The sequence below is a fragment of the Aulonocara sp. 'chitande type north' Nkhata Bay genome, linkage group LG18 (genome assembly GCF_057382095.1).
Source record: "Aulonocara sp. 'chitande type north' Nkhata Bay isolate Kocher_YH1m ecotype deep benthic linkage group LG18, A_spYH_male_GT1.1, whole genome shotgun sequence".
NCBI lineage: Eukaryota > Metazoa > Chordata > Actinopteri > Cichliformes > Cichlidae > Aulonocara > Aulonocara sp. 'chitande type north' Nkhata Bay.
The window spans coordinates 3,507,292-3,527,542 of record NC_141361.1 but is presented as its reverse complement, the minus strand read 5'-3'; the positions used below and the strand labels follow the sequence as shown (position 1 = coordinate 3,527,542).

The 20,251-nt window shown below is 42.5% G+C and overlaps 1 protein-coding gene across 3 annotated transcripts in view; it reads right to left on the bottom strand.

The window, feature by feature from the left end:
* The window catches only part of kcnq3 (potassium voltage-gated channel, KQT-like subfamily, member 3), a 116,733-nt gene that overhangs the window by 60,561 nt on the left and 35,921 nt on the right, over nucleotides 1-20,251 (bottom strand). Inside the window, exon 1 of one of the 3 annotated variants that reach the window (XM_086271711.1) lies at nucleotides 13,732-13,857. The exons of the other annotated variants lie outside the window; for them this stretch is intronic. Coding sequence (XP_086127837.1) covers nucleotides 13,732-13,811 — 80 coding nt within the window. The 5' untranslated portion in view covers nucleotides 13,812-13,857. Of the gene's footprint in view, nucleotides 1-13,731; nucleotides 13,858-20,251 lie in introns of those variants that run through there. 3 annotated transcript variants of the gene reach the window in all.

Sequence of the window (20,251 nt, the reverse complement as noted above, 5' to 3'; positions counted from 1 at the left end):
ATATACCTGCTGAGCCAAAAACAGCAGAAAAAAAGCAGAAACAAACACATTTACAGACTGTAGGATGGTTTAATCCTTCATAACAACTATATGGGGACTGGGGGGTGAATTTTCCCTAAATCCACATGAATTTTATTTAGGTTGGACTGACAGGCCTCCTATTAAGGGTGGCTGTAGCTGCTAGCGCTCAGCTAATTTAATTACGTAGCTCTGTGGTTTACACACTAAAGTTTGATTCCAGAAGGAGATGCAAATCCCTCTGGGATTATATCAGGAAGTGAATCCAGCATAAAACTGTATAAAGCTGCGTGTGAAGCTAACTGTGCACCTGTAAAGTTTATAGATGCAGTCTTTCAGTCCCAAACCAACGTGTGCCATCCATGTAGTTACAACATGATGCCTGTAGATTCAGTTACCTGCACCACTCTCAGGTGGGCGTAATTGGACCCGAGTGGTAGGTGGCTTATTATGGAGGTTAAAGACCATTTATTTATGAAGGTTTATCTTCTCACATGTACCTTAAAAGGATCATCTCAAAGGTTCAGGACTGAGTGCATGTGTGAAAACAGATCAGGTTGGATGGACGGTTGATGGAAAAGATGCAGCAGGCAGGATAGCGATGATGATGATGATGCACATCCTCGTAAACAGGTTGATTGTGACCCCTTTGTGAACTTTATGAAGCATCACTATAAGCCCTACATTGTTTCTCAGCACGCCAACAACAGCAATAAAATATTAACAAGGCTAGAATCAGCTGTTTGCTGCATTATTCATTTACTACTCTTTGCTCAGTTTGGGGTAAGATCATCATTTCAGGTCATCTGAATGAAAACAGACTTGAACCTGATCCTATCAGTGCTCTGACTTGCATAGCGACAAAATGTTTGTCTCATAATTTTGAGAGCATTAAGTTTTTTTTAAATGATGGTGGTTAAATCCGGGGCAGAGCCACAGAGCATCTCTTCAAAGATCAGATGTGTGATCCATTAAGTACACAGCTCCCCAAGCTGTTGCTTCACATTAGACATGTCTGAGTGAACATCCTCTCTTAATGCACAAGTCTTGTTGTCCACAGAGAGCGTTGCTGGTGATGAATCCTGATGGAAATGCACTGCTGAGGCTCCATGATGATGAAGTCACAGTACAGTAAGAGGCTAAAGGCGGACCAATGAGGATGGAGCACAGTAACGCATCACGATGACGGGAAACTGTCGTCACAGATGAGTCAAATTAAAGTTTCAAGACTTCAAGGGGAAAACAGCCGTCAAAAAGCCCAAATCTGAAGAGAAAAACAGAAATCGGCTGTGGATTTGGAGGAAGACTGTAATCTGTGACGTCACGATGACTAATTAGAGTTCGTGGGCGTCCTATTTTGACTGGCGTGTCTTGGCACATGTGCAGTACATCGGGGGGCTTAAAAATTTGCATGCTCGCAATTAAAGAGCATCCCACAATACCCCAAGTAGGTCACAGCCAATACAGTGATAAAATATGTTTGACTGCGGTGACATTTCATGATTTCCCACGGTGTTTTCATTCCCACCTCCTCAGAGAGTGGCTGGCAGAGACCACCGAAACTGCCTCTCATGATCCTTAAAACTATAAACTTTGTCACAAATGTCAGGATTTACAATTCAAAAGACACCTTTGGAAAATATTTAGTTGTTCTGAAGAAGAATCAGACGTGCAAAGCTTATTGGTGCCACTTTTTTGAACATAAAACTAAAGCTTCTGTCCTTAAAAGGACGTTTGTGCCAAGTTCAGTATCGCCGTAAAACCAAGGAACCCCCGGTGCGTCTCAGAGATGCTAGCATCTTTGACAAAGCACACCGTATGATCACTTTATGCACGGTTTCTTTTTTATATGGCGACTTCAAGCTTGAACCCAATCAGCACCATGTCTAACCACTGTTGAGCTGGAATGCATGATCGGACTGCTTTTAAATCGACAGCCAGTCACTTAAATATATTTAAAACTTTTTAATCATTTATCTTTCAATGTGCGTTTAAGCAGCTTTTGTACATTAACCATGACAACAACAAGACACAAAGAATAGCTTTAAGACTAAGAAATGCACCAAACTAAGTCTTTATAAGGCTTGTTCACCGTTTATTTTAGGAGTTATTAACATGTATTGGAGATCACTTTATTATCCTGCTGTAACTGATGTGTTGAACTCCACCTTTTATGCAGCTCATTAATTAGCTGGAATCACTCTGCGACCCCGTGGCGTCCCTGGAGGCTCAGCGCTGCAGAGTCGGGTGGCTTTGGCTCAGCAGCTGAACCGATTCATCACCACTGACTGCCTCAGAGGGAGCAGATAGAGTCTGTTATTGGGTGTATTCCCAGAGTGAAGACACTATCTGGATGTTTGGGGGATCAAGGTGAATTATAGAGACATAAAACACAACAGCTCCACCGACCGTGACATTATCTCAACACATGTGGAGGGAAACATGGAGCCGATAACTGATCTGGGTGGAAGTTATCTCTGATGGGAATTCAGGCTGGGTCCTTCAAGATGTCATCACAAGAATCCACTCAAACTCAGAAGTAGAAAAACAGGACATTTAAAGAGATGCTGGAAAATCTTTTTTAGCTTGAATAGAATCCATTCAAAGTGCTTTTGAGTCCCAAGCATGCCCTTTCCAGGTCTTCACACACCTACAGTGACTCCAGGGTAGCAAAAGGTCATTCAAAGTGGAAAAAGCTCCACTGACGTTAGTTCAAGTTACTATGCTGCAGAGACAGAGTGGAGGATGTTATTTCTACTATTTGTGATTTTTGCATTTTAGCAACTCCAAATAAAGTTTGCAGATGCCACTATAGCCAGTCAAACCTCCTTATATCAGTCCCATGAACCAGGTGTAGATACATGACGATTTCCATGACAGTATCCCTTTTCATCCCAGCGCTCATTCAGTTTCAGTCTCTGCTGACAGGTTAATTACTTAAATTAATTAAAAAGTTCTCAATGGGGATAATTCAGCCAAGTTTGTTGTTTGGAGTTATTTAAAAGTAAAGACTTTGTAAAACTATAGTGGAAAAGGTGGAGTGTAAAACAAGGATGATCACGAATAACGGATAAATGGATTATGGTTTAGGTGTTGAGGGTTGACAGGTGTGTGTTTGCCATTTCTTTTTGAGGTAGGCTTTTACTATAAATGCCATAGAGTGCAACAAGACCTCTGTGACAGGAGACTGTGGATATATTGTGTAATATAACTTGTTAGATCCAAAAACTGTCTTAATTCCACTAGTTGACTTTAATGCTGTTGAGCTAACTAGCTGCTAATTAGCTAACCATTTTTAACTCATTGAATATATAGCTAGTTGAGAACTTTTCAGTTTATTATTTGTTTCATCCTAAAGACAATGTTGTCATGAGAATCAAAACGAAGAATGATTTTGACTGTAACAGTTAACTATAACAGTAATGCTAACATACTAGCTAGTAGTAACCTGCTAGCTAAATTGCTACCTTTCAAGTCTAGTTGACAACTTTTCACTTTAGTTATAAAATGAATATGTAACATATTCATACCTGTTTAATTAGCTTTTTCTTCATAATTTTTGGATTTTTTGAAAGTTAATACAAACAGAAGAACATGCAGGAGTACTAATTAACTCACATTACAATTCACAAACTACTAGTTTCATTTCTTTCAGTTTCTGATTTCTGGTCAGATAAAATGTTAAAGCCCAGTGATCTGTGTTGGATTCTAAAACGAAACTTTAATGTGCTAAACTGCTCATTCGGCCCTTTGACCTTGACAGCATCAAGCCAGGCTGAACACTCGGCTGTGGATATTAATGTATGTATCATGTACTAATACAGAGGGTAGAGTATACAGACACATTCTCAGTGACCTTCATCTTATTGCCGTCTGTCCTCCCGAATCCACCACATGCAGCTCAGTTGCTTTAACAACACGGAGGGTCGTTATTTAGTCTGAAGATCCAGAACAAGTCAAGAGCCTTTAAACAAGGGTGACCTCTAAATCTGAGACCTTGGCTGAAAAGCTAGCATGTGAGCAAACCAGTGAATCACAGATACACAGAAGAAGACTTAAAAAATAATCTTTAACATTTTTCTGATAGTTCATCAAAGTTACCTTGAAATCCATAAATTGCTGTGAGTGCCATATGATTGTAAATAAAGTAAATGAGAATCAAGCAAAACGTTTAGCTGAGCACACATTAGATGGAGATCATTAATACATCACCTGCAGTCATGAGTCACTGATGTAAACCTGAGTCCTCTGAGAGTTTCACATCAAGAGCTTTTCCAAAATGTCTGACCTCAGTAGACTCATATGCAAAGAGCCCAGCAGCATTACTAAAAATAAAAGACAATTCTGCGAGTAACAACAAGGAAAACCGTCACAGAAACTTCATATAATGAACTGGATCAGCTCGATCGGCTCTGACAAGCGTTTATCAGACCTTTTCTTCAGAGTTCAGCAGAAGTTCAGCTTCACCTGAACATCTGAATGTTTATCACTACAGCAAAAACACCAAAGCCACCAAACACATGAGCAGCAGAGCAGCATTTTGGTGCACTGTAAAGTGGCCTGTCATAACAAAAAGCACTGAATCATCAGGATTTGTTCTCCGTCGAGGGAAACGAAACCATCAGTCAAACAGCAGAGGCTGCCTTCCTCCCTGCTCAGTCATCAGCTCCCCCAGATTCAATGCCAAACACAGAGTCACAGTGGTGACAGCAGGAAATGATCAATTACTGGAAAATCCTCAAGGCTGCATTAAAAAACCCAAGCAGCTGTTTCAGGTGTGTCATGTTTTATTTGTAGCACGTTCCTGAGGTGGTTTAACCAGCCAGCACAATCTCAGATGGTCAGTAAGCCTGTTAGTCACATCTTACAGCACAGTATACTCCTGCACTAACGGACACGGGCATGCGCCACGCTATTTTCATCCAAAGGGCACGAGTTTGAGTCTTGCCTGTGGTGTATCTATCATTTATGTAATATACTGTATAAATTTTTGGAAACCCACAAATATTTGCCAATAAGGAAACAAGTTGAAACGAGATGGTCCTGTTGGCGTGAACACACCATCTCTTATTTTATTTAATAAATCATTTGTAAAGAACATCCACTGAAAAGCACTGATAACTGCAAAATACCGTGCTCGGTATACTGTGGCGGTCCCTCCTACAAAAGAGCCAGTCAGCAGTCAAATCTGGAAACATGTCGTGTGATTGCAGTGATGCATGCACCACAGTAGATGTTTGCAGCAGTTCCAGCTGTGTGGTGGCAGACGTTTACTTATTGTTGTTACGTGCATGGTTACCACAGCCGTGCCATTCTTGTACATGGTGTTTATTTATTACTCTGATGAGAGGAAATGCTTATTGTGTCGTCACTCTGGATCGAGCTGTTCATTTCCTCCTGTTAGTGCCCGGAGGTGCTCCTGAGAGGGCTGCATAGTGGCAAGACCACAGACTGTATCTAAAAGATGAACATGATCAGCAGGGGGCAGCCCACTCTGTAGAAGTCTATGTGAAAACAGCTTTCTTCTTCATTCATATAAACTTAACTAGTTTTTTTTTTTTTGCCTCAGTAGATATTTTAGAATCTTAATAAATGAAGCATGAAGTTTGTTAATTATGGCTCCTGATCATGTAACTGACAAATCACTGTTGTAGGAGAGCCTTGTATTTGTTGGTCGGCTACATCTTGTTAGTAAAATCTCGTTTCAAAATTTAAAATTCAAAAACATTCTCAGAGTGCTTTTACTGAGGGTTACGTTTAGCCTCCAGTTTGGAAAAAGATACCAGTTTTATATTTCAACCAAACCTGCTAACTATCGAAAAGGTTTTTATACGATTAATTGGTTTGTGTCTAACCATTTGTTTCACTTGTACCGTTTATTCGTTTTTGTTTTAAAGGGTCAAAGATCAAAGAGTATATTTGTTTGAAAACAAATAAAATATCTGTTTAGCAGGTTTACAGTTTGTTTTTGGAGCCTCCAGAAACACAAGAGAATCTATGGAAGAGAATCGGTTTATGGAAGTCAGGCGAGGAGCATCCAATTAGAAGGAAGTGGGCTTTTAAGGAGGGGTGAGGCCTTAAAGAGACAGGAGCGTTATCAGCTTGTTTCAGATAAAGGAGGAACTGAGGCGGTGCATACAGGGCAGTATAAGATTATTTAAGCTGTGAATCATGCAGAACAAAAACCTGATTCTGTAAGTGAGACTGAAGCTTCATGACTGAAGCTTCTCAGCAGCACAGATTCAGACACTGAACACAAAAAGCAGCAGATTTTCTCTGACAGCTCCCTCTGAGCTCACAGAACATTAAATAGGGTAGGTGTTTTTTTCCTTTTGTTGTTTGGTCTCTTCACCTCTGATGTACTTCTTTCGCTCCGAACGAAGCACTCTTGCTTTTGGCATTTTAGTTTCCATGGTGACTGAAACGCAGCAGGCCCTCTCTCTCCTCCATGCAGTGATTTCTGGAGCACGGAGCCGCTCGCTACACGGGGAGTAAATATGGTAATTAGTGGAGTGGAAGCAGACAGACGTGAGTTAAAGGAAACCACAGACCAGAGAGAACTGAACTGTCAGCGCCTCTTTAGGCTGTTTATTCGTGGACTGTAATGGAGTCTCCTGTGAGAGTGCGACCGATTCGCGCTCCGGTTGTTTGCCATCCCGGTCTTTTCGTGTGCAGAAGTCTCGGTTTATTCATTCGCCACCATTTGTAAATATGAATGAGCATCTTCTTCCAGATTAACACACCCCAACAAATGCTGCAGGCTGACGCCCCATCTAATGAGCACAGACGACAGCTTTCCTCCTCTCAGGGAAAATCTGCTGTCGAGAGTCTGCAGAGCAGAATGTGATGAGCTGCAGCGCTGCTTCAACAGGTCAGGAGGGAAGTGACCATTTCTGCTCGTCAAACTGAGGCTGAATCATCAAAAACTGTCACACGAAAGCATCAGATTCACAGTCATTCTTTCAGCACACATTTCTAGATTTAAATCTAATTATTTAACCCTTAAATCTGAATATACTGGCACAAAAAATATTTGAAGCTATCAACTTAAATACAGTCTATCGTGCACACTCTTCCACTGCATGTAGAGCCATGGCTTGAGAAAGGGATCAAACCACTAACCGACCTGCTCTACCTACTGAGCCACACCCTTAGCAGTGAGCCACAGCTAACAGACTCAGAGTAGCCAAAATGACTGAATGAGTCATTTATCAGCCCATTTCTACACTCGATCATCACAGTCTCACAAAAGTTCGTTAAAATTCGGGAAATCATTGCTGCAGTTAGGAAGAATAAATCATTGTGAATATATTCCAGCTGTTTTGGTGCAAATCAAAGTGACAACAGCTGCACGGAAGAGGCAACAACAGGACAAGCCTTAAAAAAAAACAAAAAACAAAAGAAAGGCCACAGACCGCTCTCTCATCCAGCCCAGTGTCAGGAATGTGGAGGAGACGGCAGGAGATGGGAGTTACACGAGGGATGCAGAAGGCTTCAGCCCAGCAGCAGAACTGGTATCTGAAGCAGGAGGCGCACAGCCAGAGCCCTCTGTGGCTTTTTTGGGCGTGGTGTTGTTGTTGCCGCTCCAGTGCACCTGATGTCACTTTGATTTGTGTGGTTTATTCTTCCTAAGTTTCACTGACTCTGGGTCAGACTGTCGCAATCAAGTGTTCACTTAACTTTGTGAGCAGCATAGCAACGACCCTATTCGGTAAAGTTAGTCGCTAAATCAGCTTCTGCAGCAGTAAATCTTGTGAATTGCTGCTTTTTCCAGAAACAGTGTCACTAATAAAAAACTTCCTACAAGTAGAGACAAACTCAGAGTCTTCCCGTGTGACTCCGTGACTTTGCAACGTGCCGTCTCAGGATGATCGTAACTTCAATACTTCACCTGCTTCACGAGAGGCAGGAAAGGAGCTGCTGCTCCTCTCAAGGTCACCGAGTGAGTCTAAATAAACCTAGAGGAGCAGAAAGCTCTGAGCACCGCAGCGCCTCGCCTCCCAGCTCAGACTGCACACTCATTGCAGAGGGACTGTGGGACTCGTCGTGACAGCGGGAGGCTTTTAAACCTGTCAGAGGCTGACTCACTTTTTTTATTTAGAGCGTTGTTATTGTACACATTATTAGCTGCAGGCTGGATTTCAGGGATTCACTTGTTGCATCATCAAAACAACTGAAATAAACCAAACTGCCCTCCGATCGGATCAGATTTTAATAATAATGGCTTCTGGTATTTTTCACTGACACGGTGAAATCATATGTAAGAGCATTCAATAAACTTTATTAGAAGTATTTTTACACGGCTGTTATACCTGCAGGGAAACATTTCACATCGATTTTTTGTGTTTTTCTTGCAGGGAGACAAAAACAAGAGAAAGCATTTGGTTCAAACAGACCTCTGCTGCATCATACTGGCCATGATAACACCAGTTTAACTTTTAAAAAAGTGAAGATATCATCTTGTGTTATTAATGACATAGTGATGCAAAACTCACGACGCAGGCCCAGGCATGCCTGAGAGCGAGAGCAGCGTGTCAGCCTCCGATCATTAGCCCTCCAACAAAGAACGGACTTTACAAAATATGCAAGAAAACGGTTCCTGCTAAAAGTTGGAACAACAAACCCGTTTCAAAACTTTAAACAAACTGCAGAGAACAACCACGCTACGTAGGACGAGATACGAGCAGCTGGTGATGTGCAACCCACAAGTAAACAGCTCCACGGAGCACTAACGCAGTCGAAATGACTTCTAAGCCATTATTATTGCACTATAACGCTGCTGCTGGCACCTTGTAGCAACAGAGGCACAGCTTGAATTAGGCAGTGTGTCATCAGTGACATCAGCTCGCTGTAAAAGAATGAATGGCACTAACACAAATGCTGCTGCATGCGAGTGCAATCGTAGCAAAAACATTATTCAGTCTTTTATTTTCCTGTATAATTTGTTCATTGTTATCAGATAATTCACTGAAACATCATGATATAATTTAGATTCTAGATCAGCTACACCTGTGCTGAAACGTTTACAAACAGGTGATGTTTTTGTTGTCCTCGCTGATGGAGGAGGTTGGGGTCGGTGGTTGGGCACGCAGCTGAGAGAGTCAGTCCACCTCGTGTCATACCCACTGAACCGAAGAGATAGTCCTCAATGAATATGAGCCAAACAACTAAAGGTTAAAAAAAACCACATTTAACCTTAGTTTACACAGATAAAGTCAAACTGAAGTAAAGTGACGCTTTGAGGTACTAACAGTTTTCTACTGCACGATGGCTGCTCAGTTTAGGACGCCTTTGATGGTTACAAACTGGAGGTGAATTTTACCACAGAATCAAAATTTTAAATCCATCCAAAAACGCAGAAAAAATTAATTAAAATTAAAAGATTTGGTGGATTTTATATGGAATGACTCGGGTGTAAGTCTGTGTGCTGGCTCTGTCCTTCCAGGTACAGGTACAGCACACAGAAGCCTGCTTTTTCCTCTCTTATTAAACTCTGAAGCCTATCAGCGCGCTGCAAGCGAGAAGCAAAGTTCAACAAACTCAGAAGAAGCTGCAGGAATAAAACCTGCGAGTGCTTTCTTCTAATTATATGCAGCTCCTGACGCTTCCTGCATTGTGATTCTCAGAGTAAATGAGGGAGGTGGGCGAGTCAGAACAGGAAGGTTCGACACGTCGTTCTTTAAGCGAAGGATCAAAAGGTTCGATTCGGCAAAAACAGCCTGCTGACAAAATGTCCTGGAGCGAGATGATGAAACGCTGCTCATCCTGAGTCACTCTGGGAAGCAAAAGTAAAGAGAGGCAGATATATGGATAGAATAGGCGGTGTGTGCTGAGAAACAGAAAGCAGCGTTTCCACAGGGGTGAGCCGGGAACTTTGGGTGCTCTGCGTTTTAATGACGCCGTGTTATGGGCTCAGCGGTGGGCGGGAAGCAAAGGAGGGACACAGACGACGGACAGGAACGAAGCCGGAGACGGAGGACGGCTACTGCAGAAGTCCCCGCAGCTTGCATCGTGCTGATAGTCACAAACAAACAGAACAAACTGAATATGGAATTAAAGCAATGTCCAAACATAAAACTGTTCAAAAAGAGTTATAAAAATATGATCTTCTCGATCTATAAAGAAAAGGAAAATATTTAAATTAAGTGAATGTCTCTATTTAAAAACAAACAAACAAAAAATTCATGATGTGATATTATAGTATATAGTATATCAGAAATCTGTTCACTATTTTTATTACAAATTATATCAGTAAGGAAGCAACTAAATATTAACTGATAATTTATGGGACAGGGGTGGGATTAAATAAGTGTATACTTCTTCCCACTCCCTTTCAACATGTAAATTAATCAGAATGTTTTTTTGTATGTAATTTGTATAGTATTTTTTTCTCTCTTATTTCTTTTCTAAATGTACTTGTATATTGTTCACATGTTGAAATAAATTACCAATCAATCAATCAATCAATCACATGCACAGGATGAAGAATAAAGGCACAGATTAAAGTCGAGGAACGGCAGAAAAAGTGAATCAGCGGCGGGAGTGTTGATGGGTCACCTAGTTTAGAGTAAGTGGAAGTCTGGTTCATGCTGAGAGAAACATCTGCGAGAGGAGACGACTTCAAACAACCAGTTAAATCAGAGATTTAAAGACGGCAGGGCCTCCTCAGGGGGACTGATTTCAGGTTTCAGGCTGCTCCACTGAGCAGATAAAAAGCTGTTAGGGGAGATTTATGATCTAAACAAATGAAACAATTATTTTTTAAAGAATTAAATTGAATTGTTTTTTCTTTTTAAAACAGAGAACAAACTACAATCTAAACATCACTAAAAATACTGCCAAAGGCTGCAATTCCTCTAAAGTCCACTAGAGGCCCCAACAATGACAGACACCTGTGTCTACAAACATGTTTATTACAGCAGAAATAAACTTGTTTTTATAGCCTGTGTTGGCCTTTATGGATAATTTCAACATTCAAATATTTTATATTTAAACTCTAAAAAGGTTTAAAGTCTGCATCATTAGGAGTCGTGGCCTCTTCGTCTCTTTGTTTTTGGAGCCACCCTCTCTGCTGGATGGCGACACAGCTGGGTGTCTGTTTGGCTTCACCTCAGCTGGATGGTGTCTCCGAGCTGCGCGTCCTGAGCGTTCTTGTCGTGCTTGTGTGGTTGGATATTGGATTTATCTGACAAAAATGTTTTTTTGTGTACAAAAAAAAAAAAAAAAAGTTGTTGTACAAATGGAAGGTAAAAAAACGTTTCTGCTTCAGTTTTGGTGTTTCCCAGTTTTATTAGTCGTTACTTATCGGTAGTTAGCAGGTATCAGTGTCTTGGGTGATATCCGAGATTGTCCATGTTAGCTGATGACTTGTGGAAATAATCATAAAGCTAATTCAAAATTCATATTCTTATAGTAAAAGACAAAAAACTTTTCAAGATATGAATTTTTATAGATTACTAATCTATCAAAATAAAAGCAAGGGAAAATTTAGGTGCTGAAAAAAAAAGTAAAAAGATCTACACATCATTTCTTATTCAGTAATTTCAGTATTTGAATTGTGGTAAAGGTGAAGCTTTGTTGTTTTTGACACTTGTGTGCCTGATGTGTCTGACTCGTTCGGGAATGAACACCCACCTCTGAGCCAACATACAAAGAGCAGCTAAAACCTACAGTCACGGCTCATTCACTGCAGCAGTTTGGAGTCCTTCACACCACTGAGGAACAAACCATCTACTGAGGATTGGTCCCGAGCTGCTAATGATGCATTCAAGGTCTCAGAATTTCCCCAAACCAACGTTGTCTCAACAACACTTCCTATTGTGTTCAAACAACAGTGTGTGTGTTATTGTAGTGTGGCTGCTTACAGCTGCAACACTCAGCTCTCTGAAGCAATTATGGTAATGAAGCTGCTGCTTCTCAGAGTCAAAACCCCGTCAGATCCAAACACACTGACATGAAACACATATTTTAGATTCGGCTTGACTTACACTCTCTGAGGACGTCACAAACGTCAGCTCAGAGAGTCTCACTCAGCAGAACGTGCTTCTAAGTTTTGGGTTTTTGTTAACGTAATCCAGTAACACGAGCAGAGGAGGCTGCTAATGGCTGATTTGTACACAAATGCAGGTTTTCAGCCAATATTCCCACAGACTGAAGACTCCTTTTAACAGATGACAGCAAAGTGGTTCACGGTGTTACAGTGTAACTTCCCAACCAAGTTCACCAACCTGGGAACGTGACCGTGTCTGTGTTGTGAGCAGCCTCGGTTAAATGCACTAAAGCCTACTGACACATCGTGTTAGCTCGTGGCACTTAACGGCCACATGAGGCTGGCTCCGAGAGCAAGTCAGTCCCACCAGACTCTGTGTTAAAATGTCCAACTTTGACTGACAGCCTGCAGTAACTGGATCTACACCTGCCCTGAGTTTGTGTGAAGCTGGACTGAAGCACTTGGGATTTTATTTTTGGGACCTTCAGCCTGTATTTGTCAGAAGAAGTGGAGGAAAACAGAAAATGGGTAAAAAGCCCAGAATAATGAACACTCGGCCATCAGGTCACGGTCTGCAGAGTCCCAATCCTCAAATTGTTGCAGTGAACCAGAAGCTCAGCTCCTCACGATATTCCCACAATGCACTGTGTCTGTCTCAGCTGCTGCCTGGGAAATTACCCTCGTACCAGGTGTACTGAGAATGATAATTATTATTTTTACTGTTATTAGTCCTGAAAACTGGCTCGTTATCTTGAAAAGATGCAGCTGTGCTCACCCTCCTCACACACATCTGTTTGAAGGCTCCAATCTCCAGCATTTCTCATGACTCGTTACATATCACCATCAGCAGTTAAAGAAAAGCCATTATTAATGTCTGTTTGCTTCATTTTCATTCTACTGATTAATGTTTTCTTCATAAAAATTTACTTTCATTACATTTTAGTGGCCTAGGTTTAAAAATCTGTGTTCTGGAGGCCTCTGCGAGCTGGAAAAGTAAAGCTGTTTCATCAATCCTTCACATAGTTTCATCATTTTTCTAGAAAAAAAAAAAAGAAATTAGCTCATCTTCAGCACAGCTGGTTTCATCATCTATTTAAAGAAAACATTTCAGGGCGCCATCAGATAAAATTATTCAGTATCTGGGACATTTTTATGCTGCGTGAAGCCTCGGGGGAAGAGTCGACGTGACGCCATCGGCAGCTTAACATTTGTTCTCTTTCCCCCGTCGAGTCGATCGGCTTGGCGCTTCCACAGCTGTCGATACAGCGCGCTAATCCGCTCCACCGTCTGACTCGACGGGAAAAAGGAGACCAGGCTGAGAAAGTGTGAGTGTAATGAGGCTGGCAGCGGGGAAACAGAGCTCAGGTGGAGGGAAGTGGAGTGGTCTCCGTCTATTAATTGGACGAGCAGCGTTTCCCTCTGGCCGGCGCAGAACATGATAGCAGATTGTTACTTCCTGCAAACAATGCTGCATTCCTGCACGTGCATTATGCAAAGATGAAACAAGCCGATAAAGGGCAAAGGTCATGTAACGTGAAACAGGTTGCTCAGAGCAGTTGCTGCTCTGAAGCATGAGGAGGAATTAGATATGCAGCCAATAGGAGAACACTAATTATTCACTTTACAGCTGATGTTCGAAAAACCAGCAAGACAGGAACATACAGGGACACTGATGATTGCCAAATACTGAAGCAGTTATAAAGATGTGAAAAACAGCTGCTGACCTTCTGGTAGTGCGATACGGCTCAGCTACACATCTGTCCGGCTGGTCAAATACAACAACTGCCAGTGTGCTAGACTCCATTAAAATACCAGTCGCCTCTCTCGCGTCCGAGCGAGATTATCATGTGCTGCCACAGAGTGCGTGTAAAAGCTGGACATCCTGGTGGGAGGGGCCAAAGATGAGACGAGCAAAGCCACAGTGTTGTGTAACTTTGTGAATCGCAAACTCACAGAGCCCCGCAAGGGACATGGGAGAAAAAAAATTAAGAAGAACTTTTGCGAGATCTCGGAAACCAACTCCGGATCTCGGAAAATAGGAATTCCAACAATGGCGACAGCTACTTAGTTGTAATATTACTCTTTCTGGGTCACAAAATAAACTTTTAAGATATTTTGAGGCATGAATGTAGCTGTGTAAACATCAAATATCTGCTTGGTTTACAGGACATCACATATTTGCAAAAGTGCTCCGACGTTTTTGAAGCTAACGGGAGGTCGAGACGTACTACAGCCGGGGGAAGCACCGCTCTCCTGGCACATCATGCCTCGACCTCCCGGTCGGCTTCGAGCTGGCGACCTCCAAAGAATGCGGCCAAAACTTTTGCGAGATCCTGAGTTAGTTTTGCGAGATCTCGCAAAACTTCAGCTTTATTTTTTTTTCTCCAATGTCCCTTGAACTACACAACATAAACTCGTGTCATGCAGTACGACAAAGGCAGTACTCGACGGCGTTCGTTTGCTGTTCAGGCAAAATCTAATTAATGCCTACACCTCCAGACTCGAGATATAAGGAATCACTCCCGTTTTATCACATGAGAAGGTCTCCCCTTCACCAAAGAGGCGAAAACGCTAGGAGGGCGACGGTGCGATAAAGCCAAAGTAAATCTTGAGTCGAGTTTCCCCGATGGAAGGAGATGCAGAGAAGTCTCCGGCATTGAGCTCGACGGGTAATTCAGCCTGACATCTTTACACATCGAGTGTTTGTCTTACATGGTCAACATGGTTTGGTTTATGCACTTGAATTAGGAGGGGAGAGAAACAGAATTAAACTGACTGCACTCTGAAGTTTTACACACTGTACCTTTAACTTTATTGTGGATGTCTGACCATGTGACGGGGCACGATGTTTACTTCAGTTTAAGTGGCTTCTGTTAATTACATATTGAAACAATCTGTCAGAGGCTGCACACACAAGGCTCCCAGATCACCAGAACACCTCCTCCTACTCCTTCATCTTCATCTCTGCCACTCATTTCAGTCACTACCCACAGCTCCCAGTCAGATGTAGGACAGGAAGATGCAGCGACCAGCCAAGAGCTCCGCCTTCTCTCTCAGCTCTCTCATTATCCTGGCCCTAATTGCCCACCCTAAACTCCATCACATGGTGCATCAACTCATTCCTAACCCAGAGTGAGCACTCCACCCTCTTTCTGATTAGAAAGTCTCAGATCACTATGATTCCAGCGAACCGCCCAAGTTCAAGTTGCAGGTCATTGCTCGATGAAGCCACGAGAACACCAAAGACACCAAACCGGACACCCTCCACCGTGACAGCCTGTCCATAAAGTTATGATCAGAAACCGGGAACACACTGATTTATTCCCAGCAGTACTCGCATTTACAGCTAATCTTGTTTTAAAGTATTTATAGAGAGGTTCGCATTTCTGATGAAAATAAAGGAAACAGACTGAGTAATGCAGAGGAATGCCTCACAGGCTGCCGGCACACAGTTTGTCACTACAGACGCTGACACGGCGTCTCAGGCAGCTGGACACCTGCGTGGGTTTGCACCTCGGGAGAAATGGTGGTGCGGTCCAGTCTGAGACGCACAGAAATAACAGCTGCAAAGGATTGTGGGGAGTTTCTCGAGCGAGTGTAGAGCATTTAAAAGCATTCAGGGCGGATGGAGGATCTATTACAGCACGCCTGACCTGACATAACTTTAAACTTTGATGAAACTGTGTAAACTGTTATTCTGGAATCAAACTCCATCTGGTTGGTTTGGAAAACAGACAAATCCCCCGGCAGCAGCAGCAGCAGCCTGTCTGCATCCTCATCTCAGCTTTCTAATCTAACTCGACTTTAAACACTGTGAATGCACCACAGCAGCTCCTCAGACACAGGCAAAGATTAAACTGTGCACAGTAACAACCAATCAGAGGCAGCCATCCAAGAAAATAGATTTTTCCTGTTTTCACTGACATTTATTTTCTGCGTGACCGCTGAAACACAAGCTAACACGTATTAAACCAACTCAAACTATAAATTAAAAATGACATTTCAGGCCTACAGATGAGCTAAATTTGACTATTGCTCACTTTGTACAGAAAGGTAAATTATCGCACAGCATCGCAGGGTCACATCCTATTTCCCAGCATCACTGCATGCTTCTGTCTGTGCCTCTGGCATTTTCCATTTCCCATCAGCTCCAACCAGCTTCACTTCACTCAATCCAAGGAAAACGTTATGAACTCAATCTACCTCACCTCTGTGAAGCATGTTCTAATTTCCCCTGACTTCCATCAAAGCCCTCTTCATCTGAGACGTAAGTCAGGATTATTGATCACTCTCAGACGGACATGATGAGATACTAAAAGTGTCTGAAAGTATTAATAGCAAACAAACAGTCCCATAAAAATCTACCAAGCATGTGAGAACAAACAGGCTTCCTCTCATCTGAGGCGCAAACGATATTGACCTCTGTCAGACAAACACGCGGCGAGATATCGAGCCAACACGATGGATAACCATCAGCTGACTGTCTCTTATGGACAGGTTAAAAAAGGTTTCTTAAAATGATCATGATCAGAAAAATGTAAGTTTTGAAGCCTTGAGTTGAGCATCCTGGTCTTCTGAGCTCTTTGAATTCAGATGTCCCGAGTATGAGTGGACTGAGAATCCGAGGATACGCTAGCGGTCCCAAAATCCCGGGCCACGGACCGGTCGTTTGGTACCGGGCTGCGAGAGTTGACGCTCGGGTTTGAAATTTATGGTTTTCAGGGTTTTTAATCGTTTCCCAGGTGTCATGAGTAAATCTTTTTTTTTTTGTACCGGTACTGGTTTTATTTGTTGTATTTATCCACGACACCTGAAAGGCCGGTCTGTGAAAATATTGTCGGACATAAACTGGTCTGTGGCGAAAAAAGGTTGTGGACGCCTTCTTAAAGCCCACCCTACAGTTCATCACTAACATCCACCAAGTTTTTTTGTTTTAATGAAGATGTTAACTGGTGGATGTCTAGAAGTGCACTCTCCAGGGAATAGCTTGTGATAAATATTAATCAATATCAGTAAATTCACACCCAACAAAGAACAATATAGAGAATAGCTTCTTATTGATTAGGACTCTGATAAGTTTCGTCAGTCTCATAAAAAAAGATGCAACCTGAAAGGAAATGGCATCTATGAAGCTCAGCTGAGGGCAAGTACACCCTCTGCTGTGACCTTCAAGTGACACAGCAACACAATTGTATCCACTCGTCCGGAAAGGTCATGCAAAAGGTCACAGGATAATTTATCCTTGAAGGTCAAGGATGTCTTGATGGGCCAGATCGAGAGATCGAGAGATGCTTACTTCTTTCACAGACTCATTATTTTCATCTTTCGCTCACATTTCCTCCTCCGCCTCTCGGTGCCCTCTGGCCTTTATTCCACAGCTCTTGCATCTTTGTTGAAGTACCCTCAGACTCAGCGCTGCTCCTCTTGGCTCATGCTCCAAACCTCCTCACCAACAATTCTGGCCTTCCTGAAACCTTTGACCTTTCCTTCCCCCGCAGAGTCCAAACCCACCTGCCTGGATGCTTTGTTTCTCTGGCCTCCATGAAATCACTTTATTACACTGTTGTTCATCCGCTTCATTTTTAGCCTTCTTTGGACATACACCAAAATGAATTCTGCTGCATTTCTGCAGGGTTTAAAGTCATCCCCTGCAAAACAAGGAACTCTTAAAAATAAAAGCCTGACTCATCAGTATTGAGATGATGATCTGACCTCACGGCCGTCATTAAAAGCTCATCAGAATCCAACCTGGAGCCATGTTTAACTAAAAGAGCACATTTGTGAAGCTACATCGGCATTATGGAGCTCTGGACAGACACTTTCTCTGCTCTCACTGATGTAATTAACCAAGGTCGCTCGCCACCCACTAATTACTCAACTTGGCTTCTGTCGCAGTGCAGGGATTCACTGGAAGGTTTTCTCGGGAAAAGAACGACTTTAACTCCTGCCACCGGCCTGCGGAGGTCACCGAGGGAAAGTTTCAAAGTTCACGGTGACATCGAGAGTTCAAGAGTTCACAGAGAGGCAACACAAGCCCGATCAGTAAAGAGGAGATTTACAGCTGGGTACTCATACCTGTGTTTTACCCACAGAAGCTACGGGAATTCAGGAAGTACATTTTTTCTCTCTCCATGGTTTGAAGAAGAAGATTAAGCAAATTACTACTTTTTACTTTTTCGCAACCGTACAACAAACTGCTCCACTACAAGGAAGGTGGAGATAACAGAGAAGATAAGTATTTGACTAATTGCAGCTGTTTAGTGCTGGAAGCAACACCCCTATAATTCCTGTAATTATAAAGAGTACTCTCCTAGAGCAGAGACCTCTTGGAGAGTAAAACAGATTTCTGGTCCCTGAAGGTTCCCGCAGTACCACGTCTTCATGATGGAGGTAAGGTAGTGTGGCTCAGGGCTGGGCTTGATGTCCTCCGTACCTTGTGTTTCATGTAAATCTACAATATATCTCATTTTATCTCCTGTGCACAGTACATTTCCTATATTTCTCAGTTCTGTACTCAGCTCATCCTTATATCTGAAGAGTGGTTTGTGTGGTCGACTACTCCCGATTAGTTATTATTATTATTCCCTGATCCACACAAACTTGTCCCAAACTGGGCCGGCCCTTACGTGCTGTGGGTGTTATTATTTCATTTTTATTGACATGTAAACATCAGAAACTGCAGAAAAGATAAAACATGAACACAGATGCGTGACTTAATCAGGCCCCATCTCATCTTAAAGACCTTATAGTACCTTATTATCCTGGTTACTTGTGGTTCCTGGAGTATTTAAAAGTAGAATGGGAGGCAGAGCCTTCAGCTTTCAGTCCCCAGTTTGGATTCAGGAGACAGACACTATCACTATTTTTAAGGTTTGGCTCAAAACTTTCCTTTTTGATAAAGCATATAGTTGGGGCTGGATCAGGTGACCCTGAATCCTTCTTAGTTACGCTGCATGCACTCAGCGTTTCTTCTTAACTTACTCTTTTTCACTCATGTGTTCATACACCACTCGTTATTTTAGAATGAGTAGTTATTAATCTCTGACTCCTTTTGTTCTGCCTCTCCTTCCCTTCACCCCCAGCCAGTGAAAACAGATGGCCCCGCCTCCCGGAGCCTGGCTCTGCCGGAGGTTTCCTCCTGTTAAAAGGGAGTTTTTCCTTCCCACTGTCGTCGGGTGCTTGCTCGTAGGAGGTCATGTGATTGTTGGAGCATCTAATACTGTAGTGTCTTTATATGACAATATAAAGTGCCTTGAGGTGGCTGCTGTTGTGAATTAGTGCTACATAAATGGAACTGAACTGAATTAAAGTGACAGCACGGTGATTTAAAAGCTTCAACTTTGGCGTTTTGGTCGCTGCCATGTTGGAATTATTGAAGAAGTTATCAGTTAATGTTAATGATTCTCTTCAAATCTCTCTGTGATCTCTCTTCATTTGTGAAAGACCATGAGTGTAACTTACAATGAAAGTGGATGTATATGGTAATGATCTTAACATAGAACATACTGGACAGAGGATAAAAATAACGTAAAACACAACAAGAGGTCCTGATCTGTGACTCAGCGAATGGCTAAAGTCGCCTATTTTGGGATACCTGTCAATCATTGCAGCCATGATGCTAACTTTGTTTTTAATGGATACTGCTAGACTCAAACAACAACAACAAAAAAAACATGTCCAGCTCTTATGAACCCCACCACAGAGACAGAAGAGTCTATTTCAGACTCTGAACACATTTATTTCTGCTGTAAAGCTTTACTTTGAAACCCTGAGCTTTATTTTGCAAGTCTGAAGTGCGGTCACCTGCAGCAACGTTTTCCACTGAGGGAGAGGTTTGGGTGGGTTTTCCTCTCAGGTCAGAGGGCGGTGTCTCCTCTGCAGCCTGTTTGTGCCTCGTGTGTGAATAAAAATAAATATGAGAACAATCTTTGACTGAAGCTCACCTGCCGTTGTTTTCAGAGGTGACGGTTACTAAACTGCTCTCAGGGATCAAATCGATGCTCTACAATCCTCCAGCTGAGAACCTGCTGCTGCACACACACTCCACATTTTTAGTGTTTTTGGATGGGGTTGCCTAGCAACTGAGACTCCTTGTTGTACACAGCTGTGTCATCATGCTGTAGATACATGCACACAGACACACACACTCCCTAATCTGAACAAGCACACCCACCAACAATCTAAATATAGACCGCCATTGAAGGAGTCAGCATACTCGTGCTGTCTCGGGGGAGGCGGAGGGTT